Raw genomic sequence first — 23,306 nt, forward strand, 5'->3', positions numbered from 1 at the left:
TTTAATCATTTTCTTGGGGGGTCTTGCAGCTCTTAATAACAATCCATACATCCATTGTGTCAAGCACATTTGTACATATGTTGCCATCATCCTTATCAAAACATATTCTTTCTACTTGCACCCTTGGTGTCAGCTCCTCATTTTTTTCCCCTCCCTCTCCTACCCTCCCTCCCTCATGAACCCTTTATAAGTTATTATTTTCATATCTTACACTGACTGCTGTCTCCCTTCACCCACATTTCTGTTGTTTGTCCCTCTTGTGTGTGGAGGGTGGTGGTTACATGTTGACCATTGTGATTGGTTTCCCCTTTCTCCCCCCGCCTTCCCCTACCCTCATGGTATCGCTATTCCCATTATTGTTCCTGAGGGGTTTATCTGTCCTGGATTACCTCTGTCTAGAGTTTTTATCTGTACCAGTATACAAGCTCTGGTCTAGCTGATTTGTAAGGTAGAATTGGGGTCATGATAGAGGCGGGGAGGAAACATTAAAAAACTAAAGGGATGTTGTATGTTTCATTGGTGCTATACTGCACTCTGACTGACTTGTCCCTTCCTTGTGACCCTCTGTGAGGGGATGTCCAATTGTCTACAGAAAGGCTTAGACCCCAGATGCTGTATCTTTTGATAGCCAGGCAACATCAGCTTTCTTCACCACATTTGCTTTTACATCCATTTTGTCTTCAGTGATCATGTCGAGAAGGTGAGCATCACAGAAGGCCAGGTTCTTAGACTAAAGTGTTCTTGTGCTGAGAGAGTACTTGAGTAGAGGCCAGTGTCCGTCTGCTACCTTATTAACACACTGGTTTTCAACCTGTGGGGTTGAGACCCCTTTGGGGGTGGAACGACCCATTCACAGGGGTCACCCGATTCATAATAGTAGCAAAATTACAATTATGAAGTAGCAACGAAAACAATGTAGTCAGGGGGTCACCACATGAGGAAGGTTGATAACCACTGACTTAACATATAATATATGCACATAGAAATATGTCCCTATTGTATACAAATATAGTAACATATTTGTGCCAGTATTTAGAACTCTGTAAATGCCCTTTCCCTCCTAGTTCTTTGCTCTATTTTCCTTTACTTTCCTCCTGTCCCACTATCACGTGCAACCCCCATTCTGCACCTCGTTCCTCTCGGCTACATTGCAGTCAGTCAAGCTCCACCAGGCAGCCTACGCCCTCCTCACCATCAATTTTAGATCACTTGTGCCTTTGTGTCTGGGTTTGTTAGCTCCCCCATTCCTTTCTTCCACCCCCCCATCTTCCGTGTCCCCCCAACCCTCTGCCTCAAACCTTTGGTCCTGTTGTTTTCTCTTCGGGATTGTTTATCCTGCCTATCTTATTTAGATAGACATGAAAAAAAACAACAACAAAAAGAAAAGCCTATAAATAGTTTCAGGTCTATTTGTTGACCTTTATGAGTGTTTTCTGGTTGAGTCTGATGAGGTGTCACGCCCTGTCCCTGAAGTCTATTTTTGGGATTCCTCAAGCTGCCCACTTTTGAATTAGGTTTTTGTCTTTTTCTTATTGAGATGTTGCAGAGTTCTATAGAATTTAGAGATTAGTCCCTTTTTTGTAACAACAGGAATTCATGGACATAAATTGGAAAATCAGTTGAAAGCAGTTTGGTGTTATGAATCACTCAACAGTCTTTTTTCTGAGATGTATACAATGGTGTCTTTAAGGATGTTTGCAGCAACATTCTTTATAACAGCTCAAACTGGAAACAGCACCAATGTGCAACAGTAGAATGGACTGACAGATTATGACTAGGTGCTGTATGTTGATGTGTGTAGAGCTATGAAAGTCAGTAAGCCGTAGCCTGTGGGATGGAATGCACTCTAAGACAACTAACAGCAACTTGTGGATAAATCTTTTAAAAATGTGCTGCCACACGAAGAATATCAGTATGTACAGCAAGGATTTATTTAGGTAATTTTCAAAATTAAACCAAACTAAGATTAACTGAAAAAGTTTGTGTGAAGTAGTTTAAAATAATGATAATAAAGCTTTATTTATAAATATATTTTATATAATGTTAAAATGTATATATAATTAAATCAGTTAATTAAATATTGCAAGTAGGCATTTGGCTTTCAGTTCATGCTCCCAAATTAATACATTCGGTTGTATCAAAATTTGGGGTGTGTATGGGTGAGGAGGGGAAGGGAGAATTTCTTATGAGAGGGAACTATTAGGGCATGGTAACGTATTGTGCTCAGGAAATAGAATCAGGTAGACCTGCGTTCTTAGGTTTGACTTAAGGGGAAAAATGATCAAAGGGTCTAGATTTGCATCTAAACAACTGATGAATGCAGTTGTTACTTACTTGAGATAAGAAGATAAATTGAGCATTTTTGAACCTCAATTTATATAATATAGTTTATTAAATTTTATAGAGAAGGGCAGGAGAAGGGCAAGGTTTAGAGTCTGAATATTACTTGACATTATATTGACCAAATAAGATAGCTCTGGAAAATGCTGGATGAAACTCTGTGAGGAACACAGACGTACATTAAGTAGGAGAGGAGAATGATTACCTAGGAGTATAAAAATCCAAACAGAAATACCTGGTTGGAGTGCTGTGTTTGCATATTGTAAAACAATCTTTTTTATTATAATGTGCCCTACTGTGCTATAAGTCTTATATCAGTTGAATTTAAAGAAATTGAAGTTTTTGCATCAGTTTTAACAGTCATTTCCAGATAATTGGGAAAATCTCTCCATCTGATATTTCATAGTCAAGGAACTTGGAGAGAATATCAAGAAGGAATTTTGGCAGACTAGAGCATCTAAAATTTAAAATATAAGGGATATTCAGATTATCAGTCTAAATGCTTTAGCAGTTCTTAGGACTTTTATTCTTATGTCTACCTTGTACCTATCTTGCATATCTTAAATATTATTGGATACTCATCATAGTTTAAGATACTTAGAAAATTTTTCTTAAAAATATTTGCAAATACAATTGATGTATGTATATGTATGAACTGTGAAAAGAATTGTATCAGCCCCAATAAATTGTTTAAAAATATATATATTTGCAAAGACAGAGAAAGCAATGTAATGACACCATCACTCTAGTTCAACCATTATCAGCATTTGACTCATGCCGTTCTTTCTCCTACTTCTCAAATCCCCACTGTATTTTTAAAAAAATCTTGAAATTAGTATGATTTCACAGTTCATAATACCATATTTACGAGATATTTTTATTGTGTGGAATGGTCAATTATAAATATTTGCTGATAGTTTTGATTGTCTTTAGTAAATATTCATATGAGAAATCATAAGAATACTTTCATAAAATTAATGTTTCACTTTTAATTGCAGGGAAAATTATAAAGTCTGTTCCTGGAAAACTTATGAAAGAGGTGAATAACTGCTTTAGGTATATTTTGTAATATAATATAAGTATATATAATTTTGCAATATAATGAATATAAGTATATATAATAAGTACCGTATTTATATAATAATATAAGTATATATCATAATAAAACAGAAGGACAATCAAATATACATGAATTATAATAGTTCTATGATACTAAGAATTATAGCTGTCACTTGGGTTCTCAGATACTGATTTTTATCTTACCACAGAAAGGCCAGCATTTGGAGCCTTTCATCATGAATTTCATTAATTCCTGTGAATCTCCAAAGCCCAAACCAAGCAGACCAGAGCTGACCATCCTCAGCCCGACCTCAGAAAACAACAAAAAGGTACTGCGAGTTGCGTTAAGGAGCCATTAAGTTTAAAGTTGCCCTAATTGAGATTCTTTAAAAGAAATTAATAGTAATGTAATTTCGGTGAGAGCTCACATAGCAAGTTAGGTACTTTTTGGCAATTTTCACACAAATTGATCAATGACATTTTTCACATTTTCATCAACAGGCTCATGAATTGTTCTGATAGTTCTGAGTTGACTTTCTATAATAAAGAAGTTTCATTGTTAAAGAAATGTATGAAACCTTAAACTTTTTTGAAAGTGGTCTTTATTGTAGTTAATATTTCTTTAGATCATTTATTTATAAATTACTACCATTTGTGTCTTTGGGAGATTTTAAGTAATGGTTTTCTTAGGATATAATTTACCAGCTTCTTATAATCAAGGTATTACTTGTAATAATATATTTATTTATTTCTGGTATTATCTTTTAAATGATAATTTTTAATAGCTTATAAAATACCCATTTACTAAACAAGCATTTAATTGTGAATCTACTCTTGACTGCTATGAATTGGGTATATAAATATTAATTTTAATGATCTATGTAATATTTCATCGATTTCTTAAACAAGCATTTCATTGTGTGTCTGCTATTGCCATTGATTACCTTAGTTCATATTTGCTATGAACTGGGGTTATAAAGAAGCTCAGTTTAGTGCCAACACACTACAAGCTTGGGATGCTGTGGTAGCTCAAAGTTAGAGCCAGCCCTCCACGAAGTTATAAACCCTTCCATTTTCTTGCTATTAGTATTTAGCATATTTATTTAATAGACTTATTATTGGTAAGCAGAAATTCACTTAATTATTTGTGTATTGAATTTTTAAACCCACCAGTACCCCTCATTTCTATTATCTGTTAGACTTCTCAGAGAGCATTGATCTGTATTGGTAGTCCGTGGTGTGTGCACATTAAATATCACATAGAAAACACTTACATGTATTTTGAATCGACCTGTAAATAAATAAAATAAGGCTTTAGTTAAAATTACCTAATATACATTTGATTATTGTAATAGAATTTTGAATAGTTTGGGGATAATCAGGGTTGAAATGATGTTTCATGTCATTTTTATTGTTACTAGTTCGAATTACTTTTTTTCCACATTGATTAAGCCTCTGGGCTTTGATTATTATTGTGCTAATAAACTCAAAGTTTATTTTCACTTCTAAGTACCTACTAATTAAATTGTGATTTTTAATTTTTGAGTAATGTAAGTTTCAAATGTCATTACCATCAATATAATTATATATATTTATATGTTCATTTCCACTCTTTGGTAGTTAAAAAAATAGTTGGTTATGTATCATGAATTATCTGTCATATCTAAAATGAGTATAGTCTGATACAGTACTTTGGAGGAATATGTATTTTTAACATAATGTTGGGTATAAATGTGGAATTTTGGAAGGAGATCTTAATCTGGTCTACATGTCTGTGAAAAGTTTAGATGCTTTCATTGGTCACTTAGCATTGGTGGGTGGAATTCTGAGTAGGCATTAATGAGATATGTTTCTCTTTATTGGTTCAACTTTTGCTTTAGCTTTTCAATGATCTATTCAAGAATAATGCAAACCGAGCTGACAATACAGAGAGAAAACAAAATCAGAATTATTTTATACAGATGATGACTGTGGAAGGAGTCTATGATTACCTGATGTATGTAGGTAAGATCTCGGTGGTGTCAGTGAAGACCTGCGGTTTAGTCGTCGATTTTATTTTTTCTGAAATGCAAATGAATGCTTCTCAGTATTGCCCCTTCAAAACGTCTCAAAATTAAAATGATTTCTCTTATAAGAATTTAATACAATTGATTTTGAATATACTAACATGTTTACAAATGAAATGTCATTTGTGTGTGTGTTGTTGTTTTTAAATCATTTTGTTGGGGGCCCTTATAGCTCTTATATAACAACCCATTTATCAATTGTGTCAAATATTTGTACAAATGATGCCACTATTACTTTATAAGCATTTATGTTGAACCCTTGGTATCAGCTTCTCTTTTTTCCCTTCCTCCCCCCATTTGTAGCCCCTTGATAAATTATAAATTGTTATTATTTTAATATCTTACACCAACCGCTGTCTCCCTTCCCTACAGTTTCTGCTGTTCGTCCCCTGGGGGAGGGGAGAGGGGGAGCGGGGATTAGTTATGTGTCAATTAATGCGATCGGTCATCTGTGTTTTTTGTATTGAACATTATTCACAATATCTGTTTATCTTCATAGTGAAGTAAGTATTCCTTGTGGTCCTTCTTAGGACGGGTGGTTTTCCAAGTGCCTGACTGGATTCATCATTTCTTAATGGGAACTCGAATCCTTTTCAAAAACACCCTGGAGATGTACACCGACTACTATCTTCAGTGTAAACTGGAACAGTTATTTCAGGAGCACCGTTTGGTCTCCCTCATAACACTTCTCAGAGGTTTGTATTTCCTTGGGTGTTTGGTTTGTGCTTTGAGTACTCTGAGCAGTAGACCTAAAAGACTAAGAAGTTTCTCCCTCTTTGGTTTATTCATATTTCTTTGTGTATAAATAGTTGAAAATTTTCAGCAGAAATTTCATTTTGTCTCTTTTTTAGATGCTGTATTCCGTGAAAATTCTCAACCTCGTTCTCTCCAAGATAAGCAAAAACGAGCAAAGGAGAGTTTTGAAGAAATGATGAACTACATTCCAGGTGTAATATTAAGCAGTAACTTATATTTATATATATGAAGTAGGACTCCTTTAAGGTCATGACATATTAATTATTGAGATTCATTTTTATCAGGCGTTTTCATTTTAGAAATATATATAGAGAACAATTAAAATAAATGAATTAATATTTGACTTTTATGATACTAGAATTTCAAGTTAGGTTATATCAAGACATATCCACAGGATTGCTAGTAAACATTCAGAAGTTTTACTAAGGACCAATCTTTGTAGTAATGGAACTAATACTTAACAACTGTGCAGTCAAAAGTAAATCTGAATGTTTAATAAAGATATTTTAAAATGGGCTTTGGGTGACTATTTCTATAGCAAATCTTACTTCCATTCAGCAATTCTTACCTATTGCTCTGCAAAGTTAGGTATAGTCCCTGTAATGTGTCAACCTTTTCATGATTTCCATCCTGCCTGCCCATTTCTAGCTACGCAGTTTTTCTGCCCCTGTTTGCCTTATTGACTTATATTTTAAAAGTGTGCATAATACATTTATTGCAAGAAACCCTCTAAGCTCATGATTGGGTACAGGGATCTTTGCATTCAAGTACACATTGAACATGAGTCTCGTGTATGCAGTTGATTATTTAAAGGTACACACTCTTACTGGGGATTATGGTTCATTTTATGAGCTGCTCTGTTTGTCGGAAAGGTAACCTCTAGGAGAGACTTCATTTCCAGGTTCAACGGGCGTCTTAGCATGTCAGTCTCATTTCTTCTAGTCTCCATTATGAATCTGAATCCATTGGGCCATAAATTAGTGCCTAAATATTTGTATTTCCCAAAATGCGTGTTCTGTGAAATAAATTATAGTGATTATTGCAAAATGTAGAGAAATAGAGGGTGGCTTACTGCAGGAAGGTCAGAATGTAGCACCTTGTCAGTGATCTTCCTCTTGACCCCATGTATAATTGCTCCAGTTTTAAATATTTTCTGCTTTGTTATAGATCATTGGTTCTTAACCTTCATAATGCTGCAACTCTTTAATACATTTCCTCATGTTGTGGTGACCCCCCAACCATAAAATTATTTTCATTGTCACTTCATCACTGTCATTTTGCTGCTGTGATGAATTGGCAACTCCTGTGAAAGGGTCGTTCGACAGGTCGAGAACGGCTGTTATAGACTGAGGTTTCTGTCTCAGTGTGTCGTTTTTGGGCCATTTATTTGTATTCTCTCGTGATTCTTTTTTAATTTTCAGTATATGAAACCCAGATTAGGTAAACCTAGAAGAAATTGGATTAATAGATTCAAAGGACCATGACAGGGATGCTAGCAGGAAATGGGGAGGTGACAATAAAGAGGACAAGGAAGAAGAAATGTCCTGGAATTGATTGTAGTGATGGTTACGTATTTCTTATGAATGTGAACTTTTGAGGGGGTGCCGCCCTCCAGGGGCTCCTCTGTGACCCGTGGGTCCCAGGCTCGAGCCCCGTGCTCCAGAGCTTGGGAGGGCCCTCTTGGACCTCGGAGCGGACGCTGGTGGCTTGAACCCAGATGGGGTGCAGTGTCAGCTTGTGGGGGACGTGATCCAAGGCTTCAGACTGTTGGGGATGAAGATGCTGCAGGCTCCAGAGAGCGTCCTGGCTGAACATTACCATGATCTGCGAAGGAAGCCCTTCTACCCACCCCTCATCAGCTACATGAGCTCTGGGCCTCTGGTGGCCATGGTCTGGGAAGGCCACGACTATCCGGGGAGATTTCAGCATCCACATCAGCAGGGACGTCATCCATGCCAGCAACTCCGTGGAGGCGGTCCAGAGGGAGATCGGCTGTGGTTCCGGAGCAGTGAGCTGGTGGACTGGCCAGACCTGGCCTCTCAAGGCAATGACTCTGCAGTCTGAGAGGGCCAGCTGCTCTCCACTGCCCTCGTTCGCTGGCTCCAGCCCCCTCTGTCACCAAGACTCAGCCTACACCCACACTTTGCCCAGCCCCCAAATCACTCTCCTGGGAACCTTCCAACCGAAGTAGGAGATGTTGAGTCATCGATTTTCTGTGCCTTTCTGTGTTTTAAGCCCACACGGCATTGGACCAAATCCTTCCAGTACCAAAGTGCCGGACCACCTGTGAGGTGTGTGACCAGCCTACCCACCAAGGAAAGCATTAAAGTTCATTGTGCAGCAAAAAAAAAAGAAAACCCCCCAAAATCCCTATGAGACTGTCCTGCTCCATACTCATAGATTTGTAGATAGTTGTTATTTTCACTTAAAGAATACCTTTATAGTTGTAAAGAACATATCAATTGTGTTTGCCAAGGAGGGTGGGACCCCGTATATCTGATCTTTTTTTTAAAAAAGGGCAATGTCTATTTTAAAAATTACTTCTATAAAATATTCAGTATATATTGCTAATTGAACAAAGCCTATCGAACTCAACTGCCATTGAGTTGATTTTGGCCCTATAGGACCAGATAAGAACTGCCCCTGTGCGTTTCCAAGACTGTACATTTTATGGAGGGGCAGGGCCCCATTTGTCTGTCTCTTTGGAGTGGCTGCTGGTTTCAAAGTGCCGACACTGGTTAGCAGCCCATTGTGTCACACCGAGCCACCCGTGCTCCTGTGTTACAGTCCGTGGCACAGTCCATCTTCTTAGGCACCAGCATAACTCAGAGGCACTCCTTTTTCTTTGGCCTTCCCTATTCCTGGTCCAGCTTTCCTTTATATGTGAGGCAACTGAAAATACCACGGCTTGAGTCAGGCATACCTCAGCCATCTTTGCTCTTTAACGCTTTAACAATTGGCCCAATGAATCTATTGTGTGAGTTCTTGACTGATGCTTCCATGAATGTTGATTGTGAATCCACATATAATAAAATCCCTGACAGCTTCCAGAAAATCCCATACAATAAAATGTCCCGTGGCTTCCACTTGTGCTAACACCCTCCTCACCTCTTACTCATTGCCACACCCCTTGTCCAGACCTGTGTCACCTCCCCTGTGCCTAAAAGTACACTTGCCTTTTAAGTGGAATCCTGGCCTTTGATGTCTCTATATTCCAAATCATTTATCTCTATAGCTAAAGCTTACTACATAGGATTTATCATATTTATCCTCTTATTAACCACAATCCTTATGTGGTTTTCCACTACTTCATGGAACAAATCTTTAAATTATGACACATTCGTATGCAGAGCCAATCAGCCTTGCTTTCAAATGTTTATATTCCACTATTATTCCTGTCTTCTCCACTCTTTCTGAATTTCACTAATTGCTATTTTCTAAACAACTCTATGCCCCATGCTTGAATTCCTCCCTTCCAAATGAATGCCCCCTGTTCCCATTCTTATGTCCGTCTTTTAAATTCCTCAGTGATGAGCTCAAATGCCAGTTTATTCATGGTCTATATGAACAAAGAATTCTATAGCCAAGAAAAATTTCTTTTGCCCCTGAATGACCACAAAATTGTTATTTGGGGGATTTTTAAAAACCACTTTATGGAATTCATTACTTTTGTCATTATATTAGTTATTTGTAGAGTTGTCATATTTTATTCTGTTACTGGACTGCAGTCTCCCGAAGGGGACATATTTCATCTTAAATTTAGGAACATTTCTCAGTAGAAGCTGAAATGGAGTTTTTAAATTTTAGAAAAGAATATTTTATTTTACCTCCCTTTGGAAGATTCTTGAATAATTTATCATCGATATTACATCATACATTTGCAATGCAATGGAAATATTTTGGCCTTTTTCTCTTGATACTTACTTTCTGTGTAATGTGAAAGTTTTGATTGGATACTAATAGGGTGTTAAATACTCTCTGAGTTAATAAAAGATTGCTTATTGTCACAAAAGAAAAAAATTTTTTAAGGTGTTCTCATTTATTGAAAAAATTATAGGTAAAAAATTTAGCTTTATTTTGAAACTCTATGAAAATAGACTACAAAGAGTCCCGTCTGCTGCATAGAAGGATCATGTGCTCCAGTTTGATGTGAAACTCTGCAGAGTTTTTCTATATAAATATACATGTTCACTCATCGTTTCAGGGTTTTATTTTACTTCATATTATCCTAGTAGGATAATAAGTTATTTCTCACTTATCTGTATCACATAATAGGAGACCATTTCTGTGTTGCAGCTTTTCTCGGAGTGGTCTGTCTTGTGCATTGATTGGGAATCTTCAGTACTGTTACATCTCAACTTGACTGTAGAGCTATTTTTTCCAGGAGCATCTTATAGGAAGGAATATTAAGAACTGATGATTTACCATTTTTAAGACATATCTGGGAAATGGGGCATTGCTTAATGATCTACTTAATGATGAGTCACTTTATAAGATAAAATTGTTTCACTTGTTGCTTTTTTGTTTGTTTGTTTAGATCTGATAGTCAAGTGCATTGGAAAAGAAGCTAAGTATGAAAGCATCCGACTTCTGTTTGATGGCTTACAGCAGCCAGTACTCAACAAGCAGGTAGTTAATTGAAGCTAATAGCCTAGTGTTGGCTAGATTTGGTGATGGCATATTTTTATTACTAAATTAAAACAATATTTAGCATAATATACAAAATTAAAATAACATTTCAGTAGAAAAAGTATGTTTTGTTACTATTTTTTTTCTGATTACCTTTTTCTTACATAAGAGGAATTATTTGGATTTAAATGAACATACACCTACTCCTTACGTAATGACTATATTGTTATCTAACATTTCACACATTTATGAATCTACTATCCAGTGACAATGTCACAATGTGAGTGTGGGAGGGGGTGCTAGAAGGGGTCTAGGCCCCCTCCCCTGAGGGACTACATGGAAGGAGCCAGTAAGGAGCACTGTGGGTGAGTAATGAGGACAGAACCTTCTGAAGGGATGGGTCTATGTGGTCTCAGGGGCAAGCAAGTGCACTGGGCAAGGTAGGCTAGGGGCCCCTGGCAGAGCCAGAGCAACAGCAGCATTGGGTCAGCATTCTGCACTGGGACCTGTTGCAGCTCTGTGGGCTGAAGCTCTGTGAGGAGGGGTAGGGAGGAGTGGGTCAGGCCACACAGAAGGGGACAGGGGAGTACAAGAGGAACATGGTAGCTGTGGCCACAATCCCAGTCTGTGTGTGTCAGGGGCTGCTGGATGGAACAGACCAGGGTGAATTGTAACACCACCAAAAGGGTGGGGGCAGCCTATAATGTAGGAGAGTAGGGAGAGACTTACAGTAGGGTACAGGGGAGCTGCTGCAGGCTACTGCAGTAGCCGAACAACTGACTGAGTTTGGAGGTAGCTCCTAGTAGCATGGGGAGGGGCTTCAAAGTTCTGGGGAACGGGAAAGCAGTGGGTACCTCAGCCAGGCTCTGGGCCTGGGAGCGACCCCTTACACACCAGGAGAGACTTAAGCTGGTAGGTAGGGTCCAATCCATTAGACTCCAAGGCCCTGAGAAGGAGGGGTACAGGAGGGACATGTATTCCAGGCTGTCTGGAAACAAGAAGCAAAAGCTATTTATAGAGGTATGTATATCTCTAAATGTACTAATTTATAGTGAAAGGGATAGAGGTCAATGTACATATATGTTAAATATTATAATATAAGCAGAAGGACAATGGGCCTCCACTCAAGTACTCCCTCAACACAAGAACACTTTGTTCTAATAATCTGGCATTTTGTGATGCTCACCTTTCTCGACATGATTGCTGAAGACAAATGGGTGCATAAGCAAATGTGAAGAAAGCAGATGGTGCCTGGCTATCAAAAGATAGAGTGCCTGGGGTCTTAAAGGCTTGAAGTTAAAACAAGTGGTCATCTAGCAGGGAAATGACAAAGCTCACTTGGAAGAAGCACACCAACCTGTGTGATCATGAGGTGTTGATGGGATCAGGTGTCAGGTATCAAAAGATCTAAAACTAACAACTGGAGTGGAGACCCAAAGCCCATCTGTAGACAATTGGATATTGGATATCCCCCCCACAGATGATTATAAGGAAGGGCTGATTCAACCAAGGTGTAGTGTAGTACCGAAGAATCACATATCATTCCTCTAGTTCTTGAATACTTCCATCCCTCCACCTCCCTTACCATGACCCAGTTTTACCTTACAAATCAGAGAGCACACATTGGCAAAAATAAGACCCCTCGAAAACAGGACAGATAAACCCCTGTACTGTTCAGGACAGGAACAGTAGTGTGCGTAGCGATATCTTGAGGGGAGGGGAATGATTGGGAAGGGTGAAGGAGGAGAAAGGGGGAACCCATCACAAGGTTTATATATAGCTTCCCACTACCCCGAAGGGAACAAATAACAAATGTGGGTGAAGGGAGACAACAGACAGTGTATGACAGGAAATTATAATAACACTATATAATTAATTGATCAAGGATTCATGAGTTGGCGAGAGTGGAGGAGGGAGGGGAAAAAAGAGGAGCTTTTATCCAGGGCTCAAGTAGAAAATGTTTTGGAATGGTGATGGCAACATGTAGAAATATGCTTGATACAATTGATGTATGGATTGTTATAGTAAGAGTCCCCAATAAAATGATTTCAAAGGAAAAAAATATATATACCCGGAGGGAAAGTGGTCCCAGAAAGAAGGGCCTTCGAGTGGCATAGGATCTGAAGGTACAGGCATAGGAGGAATGGTAACTCCAAGATAGAGGGGACACAGGATGCAGTGGTCAGGGAGACTTGGCACCCATGCCTAGAGGTGTAGTCAAAGCTGTGTGTGCAGGGATGCTGGGAAGGAGGTAAGGAAGTTCTGTAACATTCACCAACCACCAATTTTCATTTAATTAGCTGTTCTTGGAACCTAACCATGTTGATAAGTGAGGAGTGGGTGTACAGTCATTATAGAAAAATTAAAAATACAGATAAGTAATGAAAATGAAAAATTAAAAACCCAACATTCTTGTCATATAGAATAAACATGTTCACATTTTATGTTTACACCTATGTGTATTTTGAGATATTATTGGAAGTACAGTTTGTATCCTGCCTGTTTCTTTTAAATAGGTATAAATAAAAACACTTAACACAGCAGCATGTTACAGGACATTATAAAACATACACATGTGAACAAGTGGGTACCTAACTCCCATGTTGTGAAGCAGAACACTATTAAAATATGAAAGTACTTTTGGTGCTTGTTTTATAATATATTGTTAATCCTAGTCTCTATCTCCTCATTTAGAAGTAACCACTGTCCTGAATTTGATCATTTTTGTATTTCATTATTTTGTTGGGTTTTTTTGGTGTGAATACCTTCAAACCTTCCCCCCCCTGCATCTTTTAGCTGACTTACGTTTTATTGGATATTGTGATACAAGAACTGTTTCCAGAACTCAATAAGGTAAATGAAACACAGTAATTTATTCTTTATTCTGATAATGCTTATGCTGCCACAAATTCTCTGCCTCGCCTCCCTCCTCCCTGAGACCTGGGTTGACCTGGGGTAGGGGGAGGGGAGGGCAAGTGTGGAGCAGTTGGGGCAGGGCGAGGCCTGCGGGGAGGGTGGGGATACAAACGTCAAGGAAACCCTTGTGACTATGATGCTTTTAAATTCGAACAACCCAAGCAAATGGCCCTTACTGGTGTCCTTATTTAGTATGCCTACACATAAAGAGGGTTGTAATTGGGGTCAAGGACTGAATAGCCTCACTCTTGACTTCATCCCATCCTAACCAGAAGCAGATAAGGACCTTCGTTTGGTGGCAGCTGCTCCAGAGGATGAGGAAATCCTAGCTCTGGAGTGGCCCAAACTTGACAGGCTGTAGTCGACAGCATGGTATATTTTGAGTATTTTTTTAGGCACAAGTCCCAGAGTTTATATGAACCCAGAGCACAAAATGACTAGCCATGGGAAAAAGGCCATTCTACATTGAATCTTGAAGATTTAGCGATTTTGAGTAAATGTTTAAGTCATTTTTACTGTTTTTCTTACTAATCTTTTTAGTCAAAACTAAGAGCTCTTTGAGATTATAGGTTAGCAGTAATATGTCAGTCTTATAGAGAAAATCAGATTAGTATTTTTTAACCTTTTAACTATAAACTTTCATGAGATAATAATATTAAATGTGTATTAAGGCAGGATAGAAATTAGAGATTTATGTTCAATTAAATAGGAATGAATACAAAGAAGTCTCGCTCTCGGAAAATTTGTAAAGCGTTTCAGTAAACCTTATTTACTTATCTGTAAAACATAGATATTTTCTGCAGCAAATGCCAGCTGATTTCTTTTGGTACATAACCCTTACGTGTCTTAGTCTAGGATTGTACTATCCTGATTGTCTGGAGTCCTGGTGAGAGTGCTCTGATGGGGAAGCATTGGACTGCTAACCCCAAGGTCAGTGCTTCATGCCCACCAGCCACTCCATGGGAGACAGATGTGCCTGTCGCTCCTGTAGAGGTTTACAAAGCCTCAGAAACCCTAGAGAGGGTCAAAATGATTCTGACTTGGTGGTGATAGATTTAGGGTTTTTGTTTTGGTGTAGAGCTGTTAAGAAATTCACAAGCGAACCTTGTTTTTTCTGAAATGCATTTATTTTAACTTTTGTAGGTACAAAAGGAAGTTACCGCTGTGACATCCTGGATGTAAACACTTGGACTTGGGATAGAATAACCAGTTGAAATTTCTGCTGTGCTAGTGTAGTAGATATGTCCTTCCCACCCCCACCTTTACTTTTGTAAATTTTTGTACATATCATGTAATTCAGTATCTGACATTTTGGGGTTTTTTTGTTTTAATAAAGACTAACAATAATGATGAAACGTGATTGAATTTCTTAGTCTTTCATTTCATACTTGCTGTCCATACTTTACTAGCACAAAAATCACTTGTAATTGACATTTTTTTTCTAAATTAAACATTTTATTGAGGGACTGTCACAAGTCTTATAACAATTCATCATTTAGTAGTATTAAGCATAATGGTACATATGTTGCCATCAACATTTCCAAGACAGTTTTTCTTCTTGAGCCCTTGGTATCAGCTCTTTTTCCCCTCCCTCCTACTCCCACCCTTGTGAATCCTTGGTCAATAATCAAGTATATATTAGTGTTTTTTTAGTGTCTTAAACAGTCCATTGTAATTAACATTTTAAAAGAGATCATTGATAATCCTCTTAGAGCAAACAGATAAGACTGATAATTTTTATATTGTATAACTGAAAATAATTCTTCCTAGTGTGGAAAAACAATGAAATCCATTTGGCTTTATTTATAGTTAATATATTTCAGAAGATTTGTTTTTCTCATATTTTTTTAATAATTAACTGTCTCTCTAAAAACAATATAAATACTCTGGTGTTTTATAATAAAGGACCCTCTTTACTCTTGTTGGACCAGTGACTGACTATACATCTTTGTTGGGTGTGAAAATTGAATACTTACAGATGTTTGTGATTGTGCAGTTACTAATTTTCACTGAATATATGTAGCTGTATTCCAAAAGATCATGTAAACAATTTAGATAAGTAAAATTTTGGTTAATGATATCCTTCCAAAAGAAAAATACAAATTAAGTATGTTCCTCAAGAATGTTAAAGTATTGTTTTAAAAGATACAGTGTTTCAGAATTTTACTTAGAATTCCTGTCATACTATGCTTTTCACCTTGAAACAAAATTTTTTTTCAGGAATGAGCATTTTGAGTCTTCTTACTGATTATAGTGTTCATTCAAAATATGCTTATTGTGCATTTGTTATGGATTAGATCTTAAGTTGAATACTGTAGGACGTCTAAGTACACTTTGGAAAACTAACCTGTTTAATGATGCAATCCATTAATTTTTTCCCCAAGATTTTAGAAAATGGCCACTAAGATGTCAAAAGTTTTTAGAAGGTATTACTGGTTTTATTATACTTTCACATACTCAAAAATCCTAGAATATGAATGAGTTTCTGTGAATCAAAGCTTTAAAACCAAACTTTCAACGTTTCCTAATTCTTAGGAACAGGTAGAAAATTAACCACACTAACTATTCACATTCAAATCCAGAGAGTTTTGAACACAGGTGGCGATATTGAGGGCGTATTTCATAATCTTTTTATGTCATTCTCTTCTCCTTTAGATTGTGTTTAATTTAGATGGGAAGAAATGTTGTTAGAGGTGCACGTGTTTTAAAGAAAAGTTGAAATATAAAAGTCTGTCCATTGAAAATTAATAAATTCATTTGGCAGGCACGCTGCTCCCGTTACCACATTTCATCATCACAGTAACTTTGTGTAGTGCTATGCATACTTATAGTTGGAAATGTTGAGGTCAGAAAGCATGGTGGAGATAGGATTCATGTTGTTGTCCTTGCTGCTGCTCCAGAGAGCCTTTGTTAGGCTAAGAGCAGTCACTCTCGGGCTTTCAAAAAGTGTGCTACCTGATGTATTTCAAACCACTTACCTTGTCCATTCTTTTCCACCCATTTTTGTGTGTCTACTAGGGCCTGAATCTCTTGGAGATCTCTTGAAAAGTATTTGAACAAACAGAAATATGTTTCTGGTTGGGAGGGTAAAATAAAATGTATGGGTTACATGTTGAAATTTGAAGGAATGTTATAAGACTATAAATATAGTCACAGTTACAGATATCAGGAGATTCTGAAGAATGGTTGAGTCTCAAACCCTTTATGATTCATTGACTTACTGGAAAGCATTGGATTTTACAATAAAATTTCCCATTGTTCTTCTTAGCAGAACACATAATGCTATGTAATTATGGTGTTATTTCAGCTACAGGCAGGGTCTTTGTGGTTGTTCAGAATTGGACCATCACTGGGGATAGTCCAAGGGAGAGAGGTGCTGGGTTTTGCTATGGAAGCTTGAAGGCTGGGAATTAATTCCTCTCTCAGGAAAGACAGCTTGGGTATAATCTTGGAAACCCAAGGGGACAGTTCTTGCAGGGCAGCATGTCCTGGAATCAACTTGGTGGCAGTGTTGGCTGGTCTTGGATGGAGGAAGTTATGAGGCACGAGGACAGACAGAGGCCCTTGTGGCTGAGGGTGCTGTGGAGCTGAACTTGGGAGCATTGCGCGTAATGCAGGGCGGACAGTTTCAGGGTGCTGTGCAGAGGCCAGGTCTATGGCGGGTAACTTTCCCTGTGCTTCACTTTCCGTACTTGTCCATTTTCTAAGCTTCCGAGGCCTGGCTCTCCACGCTTTTTACTCTGGGTGTTTGCTTCGTTTTTGCAACCAAGAATCCTGATGACTATCTCTCCATGTGATTTCCATTGGTTGTTTGATTATACCAGACTTCCTCATCATGGACCAGCATTAATAGGTCTCAAGCCTAACTAGCTTATTCGTGTACTGAATTTGTTCGCCCACTTTCAGATTAAAAATCCAGGGGTCGGTGCCACTCACCAGTGATTTGAGATCCCTTCCGTTAATGTTATAAAAGCTTTTAGCACCCCCCCTTTCAGGGTTTCCAAAGCCATAATCTTTGAAGAGCAGGTTGCCGATCTGTATTCCTACCAGCTGCTGCGTGGATCTGACCTTCAGACTTTCACCTAGCAGCTCAAAGGTACCATTCATTATCATCTTTGGTTGCCTAGTACATAGGACCCAGAAGGTGCTCCTTGCTGCAGCTGGGTGTGTAGTCCCCCAACCCTGGTGCCCTTGGTGGCTGAGATCTAGCCTGTGCCCCATTTGTTAGGCCTGCGTGTGGGACTGGTGCAGCAATTATGACTGCTGGCCGAGCCTATGTCTACTGGACTACGTACTCCCAGAGAGGGAGCAGCTGCTGTTGGGAGGTGCATGCAGTCCAGTGGGTCCCAACGGATAGTGACTCCGAGTGCAACAGAAGGAAGTGCTGCCTAGACTTCTCCCAAGCCCTTTACTGTAGCCACCGGGTCATTCCCTTTTGTCAACAGTTGTCCTCTTTGTTGCTGCCCTTCTATTTGAACAAGCACAATGTCCTTTTCTGAGGACTGGTTTCTCCTCATAACATACCACAAGGAACAATTCTAGGGAGCTTTCTGGCTCCCTAGGCAGATGTTTATTTTGCCAATTGTGTTGGACAGGGTTCTCTAGAGAGACAAAACCAGATTGCTAGTAATTATATTTAAATATATTTATAAAGATAGATATATAATTCAAGAAATGAACCATTAAATTATATACAGATAGATAATACAAGAAATTAACAGTTAAATTATAAAGCACTGAGACACTAGCAGTCCTTTAAGGCTTGAGAGCCGCCAGTTCCTTTCTGTAGAGAGAGCTGGGCTATATATATCCAGGCAACAAACAGCAAGGCAGGTCCCCAACTGTCATCAACTGTCGGTCCCCAGCTCCAGAGATGAACATTCCAATCGTGTGGGCTTAAAGGGACCTCAACTTACAGCGACACAGTCCACAGGCTAGGCATCCCACAGGTAGTGTACCCCTTTAAACTGAGGCACAGAACAACCAAGGTGAGGCTCACCGAGCCATTTACCCTTCTGCTCTTCAGTTAATCCTATTTGTGTTTATCGGCCGGGCTGGCACAATAAACTGTCGCACCAGTCATGGTACTCTCCAGTATCTTCATCAGCATCGTAATTCAAATGCCTCACTATTAGTATCTTTAATAACCAAAAAGTTTCTTTCTCATAAGAAACCCAGTCACTGTGGCCTTTGCTGAAGGCAGCCTTAGTACCAAACAGGAATTATCTTGTCTGGTTGATTATGGTGTAATAAAATTAGTTTACTATATTACTAATAGGTTCCTACATTAGATTCTGTCCATCAAAACAAGAACACTTATGAGTATTACTTAAAATGACTTTACTTTTCTACTTAAAAATTGCATTCATTTTGCTTTAAACATTTTTGGGGGTGGGGGGGTGATAGCAAGGAGGTTAAGATCAAGAGATGGATGAGTGGTAAGTTGCCAGCTTTCCTCAGTCATAGGTTACTGCTTCACAGGTGTTGACTAGAGAAATAACTACCGAAGACCAAGGAGCATGTTGTACATTTTATTTTGGAATAAAATTTGGAGAGTGGTTCAAGGTCATATTTCAATACTGTTGCACAAAACATACACATATTTAGAAAATTTCACAAAATTCTGTTTTAAAAAACTGCTTCAATAGGATTTATCCTGTTTTACTGGCCGAGCATAAAAAATATATCCCAAATGAACCTTGCTGCGGTTTTCACAACCACACTGACATTTGTTGTAGCTAATCTATGCATAGAATCCAAGGCATGACTTTACTGCCACAATCTTTGTAAAAATGCTGTGAAACTCAAAACTATATTTTATATCAAGAATTCTTAAGTATTTGTAAACACTGTAGTACAAATATAGCTCTCTCCAAACTTCAGCTGCTGTTGGCTTATGCTTTTGACGGTGAAAGCTCCCATTTCTTGTTGAATCACTTGCATGCTGCTGAGCAGACCCACAGGTTAGCATCACTCACCCCCACCACCAACAAATACTGTATTTTTACATAGCAGTAATTTTGTCCATCTGTGTACTTCCTGAGCACCCCCTCAGAGGGATCCACTCCTTGGACTTGAGGGGGACTTAAGGGTGATTGTTAGATATGGAGGCAACGTTGACTTGAGACATGCATAACGATTCACAAAACCAATGATTGGCTCCTTTCTGTATATCTGTATTTTCCATAAGTGTGTGTGAAGTAGAATAAGTATAGTGCTAAGGAGGGGCAAGTGCAGGTGTAGAATTAGAGTTCCTTCTAGACGGTTCTCATTGGCACCTTCATTTGAGGAAGAATGAGCCAGCAGAGAGCCAGAGGGGGTTAAACCCATGAAATTACTAACTGCTAGTATCCTGTGCCAGGCACTGCTGCTACTCCCTATCAGGCATCCAATGTCCCTGAGCTGTTTTTAGTGTGACTGCATCCGTCCCGGGGTTCTTCCTTTCTCAGGAGCTGCACGGGCGTTCCATTTCCGAGCACCTGAAAGCACTGAGTGATGCAAGAGGGAAAGCTTCCCTGTGTTTTTAAACAGATCGCAACAGGAGCTCGGAGGGCAGAAGACGGACACAAAGACTTAGAGGCTTGTCATCCGTGAGCCTGGGGCCACTGGTAATTATCAAAAGAAGAGACTATTAAGTATATCATTCTCAACAGCAACTTGGGGTGTTGAAAGAGGTTCAGAGACGTAGGCCCAAGTCTTGGCTTCATCACTTTTATCTCTACAGCTTGGAGCCAGTCAACTCCCTTCAATTCCCTCATCTGTAAGCTGGGTTATTCAGTAGAGTGCTAACCACAAAGTCAACGGTTCAAATCCACCAAGTGCTCTCCTAATAAAAGGATGAGGCTCTTTGCTCCTGTAAAGATTTACAACTCCGAAACAAAGGCGCAGTTCTACCCTGTCGTATAGGGTTTCTGAGTTGGGAATCAACTTGATGGCAGTGGATTTGGTTTTGATTTTTGGCTTTACCTACCAAAGTAAGTTGTGGCTTCAGTGTGCTTAAAAATCCCTAGCAAATTATATACTTCTAGGTAAACAGAAGTTGTTTGATAAATTATAACCAGCTTGATAATTTAGTTTTACATTTGACTTTTTTTCTTGATCCTCTCTGTCCGTGTTGTCGACCTTGATAGTAATGTCAGTTTCTTCTTTTTAGAACACTGTAAACTTGTGCTTCTAGGCACCAGCGATGATGTTCTGTGCCATCACAAAGTCAAGCCCTGAAAATAAAGGCTTGGACTTCACTTGGGGCAAAAAAGAAAACAAGGTAGCTTCGTGCGCAGTAATGGCAGGAAGAAACCTTGACTATTGGCGTAAAGCAAGGCACACAGCCAAGAATGAGAGAAAGACTAGGAAGAGGTTTCCTTGGCAGCGACTTCCTGCAGAAAACTTGATCCGACCTTCAACTGCTGGGTAAACTACTTGCATTTTTAAGATGTATTCAGAAACCACGCTGATATCTTGGTCACCTAGAAAAACACATAGCTTATTTTAACCACAGAGACAGTAATTATTAATTCACAGGTGGGGTTGGGCTAATGCTTTGTAGTTATAGAATGGGTGAAAGTCTTTATAAGCCGATAGTAGCCATCATGTGCAATAAAATTGCCTTTTTATGGCCCCTATGTGAAATGTGCCCGTTATTCTATGGGGTAATTGGGTAGAGGAGAGCTGCCTCAGCTCGCGGAAGACTCGAGAGAGGTGGTTGGCATTTAAGCCTTTGAACCGTTCCCAACGAAGGTACTCAGGAACTGGGTCAAAAGCATCTCGCCGAGAGGTACAGGTGGTTTCCTTTGCTCGCCTACTGAAGAATTATTTGGACACCATGGGTGATGCGACAATGTAGTCTCACTTCCCAAAGGGGAGAGAGATGACATGTACTAATTACCTGTATCTACAACAAACCCCTGGGGAACACAGAAGTTCATTTTCAGAGTACCAACACTTTCCAAAGTAATTCATTTCTCTGTGGTTCTGACTCTGGCTGTACATTCAACTCATTGGCATTGCACTGTGATCCACAAGGTCAGCAGTTCAAAACCACCAATTGCTCCTCAGGAGAAAAACAGGACTTTCTACTCCTGTACACATAGTCTCAAAATCACAGGGGCAGTTCTACCCTGCCCTACAGGGTTGTCATTGACTCAATGGCAGTGAATTTTTTTTGGGGGGGTGTCGGTGAGGGAGGGTTTGGGTTGTTTCTCTGTGGTTCTTACTTTGATACTCATTAGAAGGAATCTTTAAAAATGTTGGTGTCTGGGATGTGCCCCAATTAACTAGATTAGAATCACTATAGAGTTGGGTCCAGATCATTGGTGCTTTCTTTAAAATTACCCCCAATAACTCCCCCAGGTATTCTAACATGTAACCAGGTTGACAGCCCTTCAGTGTGCGTTCCTCAAAAACCCACGCGTGTGGGGTCGAGGGCGCCTCTGTGCCAGGTGATGCTGTCACTGATCGCATCGTCTCAAGAGGATGCCCTTTTCGGCTTGCCCTTCCATCTCCTATCAGGGCGTGAGTGGAAGTAGTCAGTGTTCTCCCCACAGGAAGGGTGGTCTGGGGCCTGGTCTTGCCCTCCACCCTCTGTGGACTAAGCTGCTCAATCGGCAGGCCCACGAGGCAAGGCTCAGGAAGAGGCTGGCTAGGTTCCCTCCTGGAGACAAAGAGGTACCAGGCACGTCTCCTCCGCATGGAGGTGGAAGTGGGTACTATGGTGTGCACAGGGTAGCTTGCTAAAGTGGATTGGAGTAGAGTGTCTCTCAGTGATGCTGAAAATAGCAAGTAGGTCAAGGATGGCTGCTTTTACAATGTGGTACATCAGCGCCAAGAGCTGAAAGAGGAGGCATATCTTATCCATTCCTACCTGCCCTATTGACACTGAAAGCTTCTTCCAGAAAGAACATCTAGAAGCTTTACCCTGCAGACTCTCCACTGAACCTCCCTTTTTGTTAACACAGGTCGTTTCTGCCCTGCGAGGGCTTCCACTCCGGTGACTCCGTGCTAAGTCTGCTGGACAAGTGCAGAACCTCTTTTTTTTTTTTTTTTTTTTAAGTTTTCACTACTGTTGCCTTTAAAAAAAAAATTTATAGATCAGATTTTTATTTGTCTTTGGAGTTTGGAAACAAACTTAACAGATATATTTTAAAATTGTAGTAAATATGAATTGTATAAAAGATTTCATGTTGTAAATGTGGTTCATTTTAACTCAGATATGTTGCAGGTTGGGGCCTACAACAAATTAAATTACTACATAACAGTGCTACACAAATAATTCAGAGACATTGGTTACATTTTCCACAATGTTTTAGCCTCCTCTTTAATCTGGTTTTCTTCTTTCCTTACCCCTTGACCTGTGCTTTGGAGTTATTGGTCACCTCAGGATGGTCACATGTCTCATTTTAAAAAGATGTGTAGTAAGAGGGCAATTTTTTTTTACGGTGATAAGGTTTTTTTAAAAAATTAGGGCCTCAAATGGCTCTTATCACAATCCATACACACATCACTTGTGTAAAGCACATTTTTACATTCATTGCCCTCATCATT

The 23,306-nt window shown here is 39.1% G+C and overlaps 2 protein-coding genes across 5 annotated transcripts in view; one reads left to right on the top strand and one right to left on the bottom strand.

Moving 5' to 3' along the window:
* SNX14 (sorting nexin 14) overlaps window positions 1-15,126 on the top strand; it is a 97,270-nt gene extending 82,144 nt beyond the window's left edge. For all 4 annotated transcript variants that reach the window (XM_075554812.1, XM_075554809.1, XM_075554810.1 and 1 more), the window contains 8 exons: window positions 3,339-3,379; window positions 3,609-3,728; window positions 5,280-5,403; window positions 5,996-6,160; window positions 6,317-6,412; window positions 10,759-10,850; window positions 13,647-13,703; window positions 14,910-15,126. In XM_075554812.1, the coding sequence (XP_075410927.1) occupies window positions 3,339-3,379; window positions 3,609-3,728; window positions 5,280-5,403; window positions 5,996-6,160; window positions 6,317-6,412; window positions 10,759-10,850; window positions 13,647-13,703; window positions 14,910-14,948 (734 nt within the window). In that variant the 3' untranslated portion in view covers window positions 14,949-15,126. The remainder of the gene's footprint in view (window positions 1-3,338; window positions 3,380-3,608; window positions 3,729-5,279; window positions 5,404-5,995; window positions 6,161-6,316; window positions 6,413-10,758; window positions 10,851-13,646; window positions 13,704-14,909) is intronic.
* Window positions 15,127-20,674: 5,548 nt separating this feature from the next.
* NT5E (5'-nucleotidase ecto) overlaps window positions 20,675-23,306 on the bottom strand; it is a 55,923-nt gene continuing 53,291 nt past the window's right edge. The window contains exon 9 of the mRNA XM_075554814.1: window positions 20,675-21,232. Within this exon, the coding sequence (XP_075410929.1) occupies window positions 21,069-21,232 (164 nt within the window). The 3' untranslated portion in view covers window positions 20,675-21,068. The remainder of the gene's footprint in view (window positions 21,233-23,306) is intronic.

Source organism: Tenrec ecaudatus, chromosome 7, assembly GCF_050624435.1.
Source record: "Tenrec ecaudatus isolate mTenEca1 chromosome 7, mTenEca1.hap1, whole genome shotgun sequence".
Taxonomy (NCBI): Eukaryota; Metazoa; Chordata; class Mammalia; order Afrosoricida; family Tenrecidae; genus Tenrec; species Tenrec ecaudatus.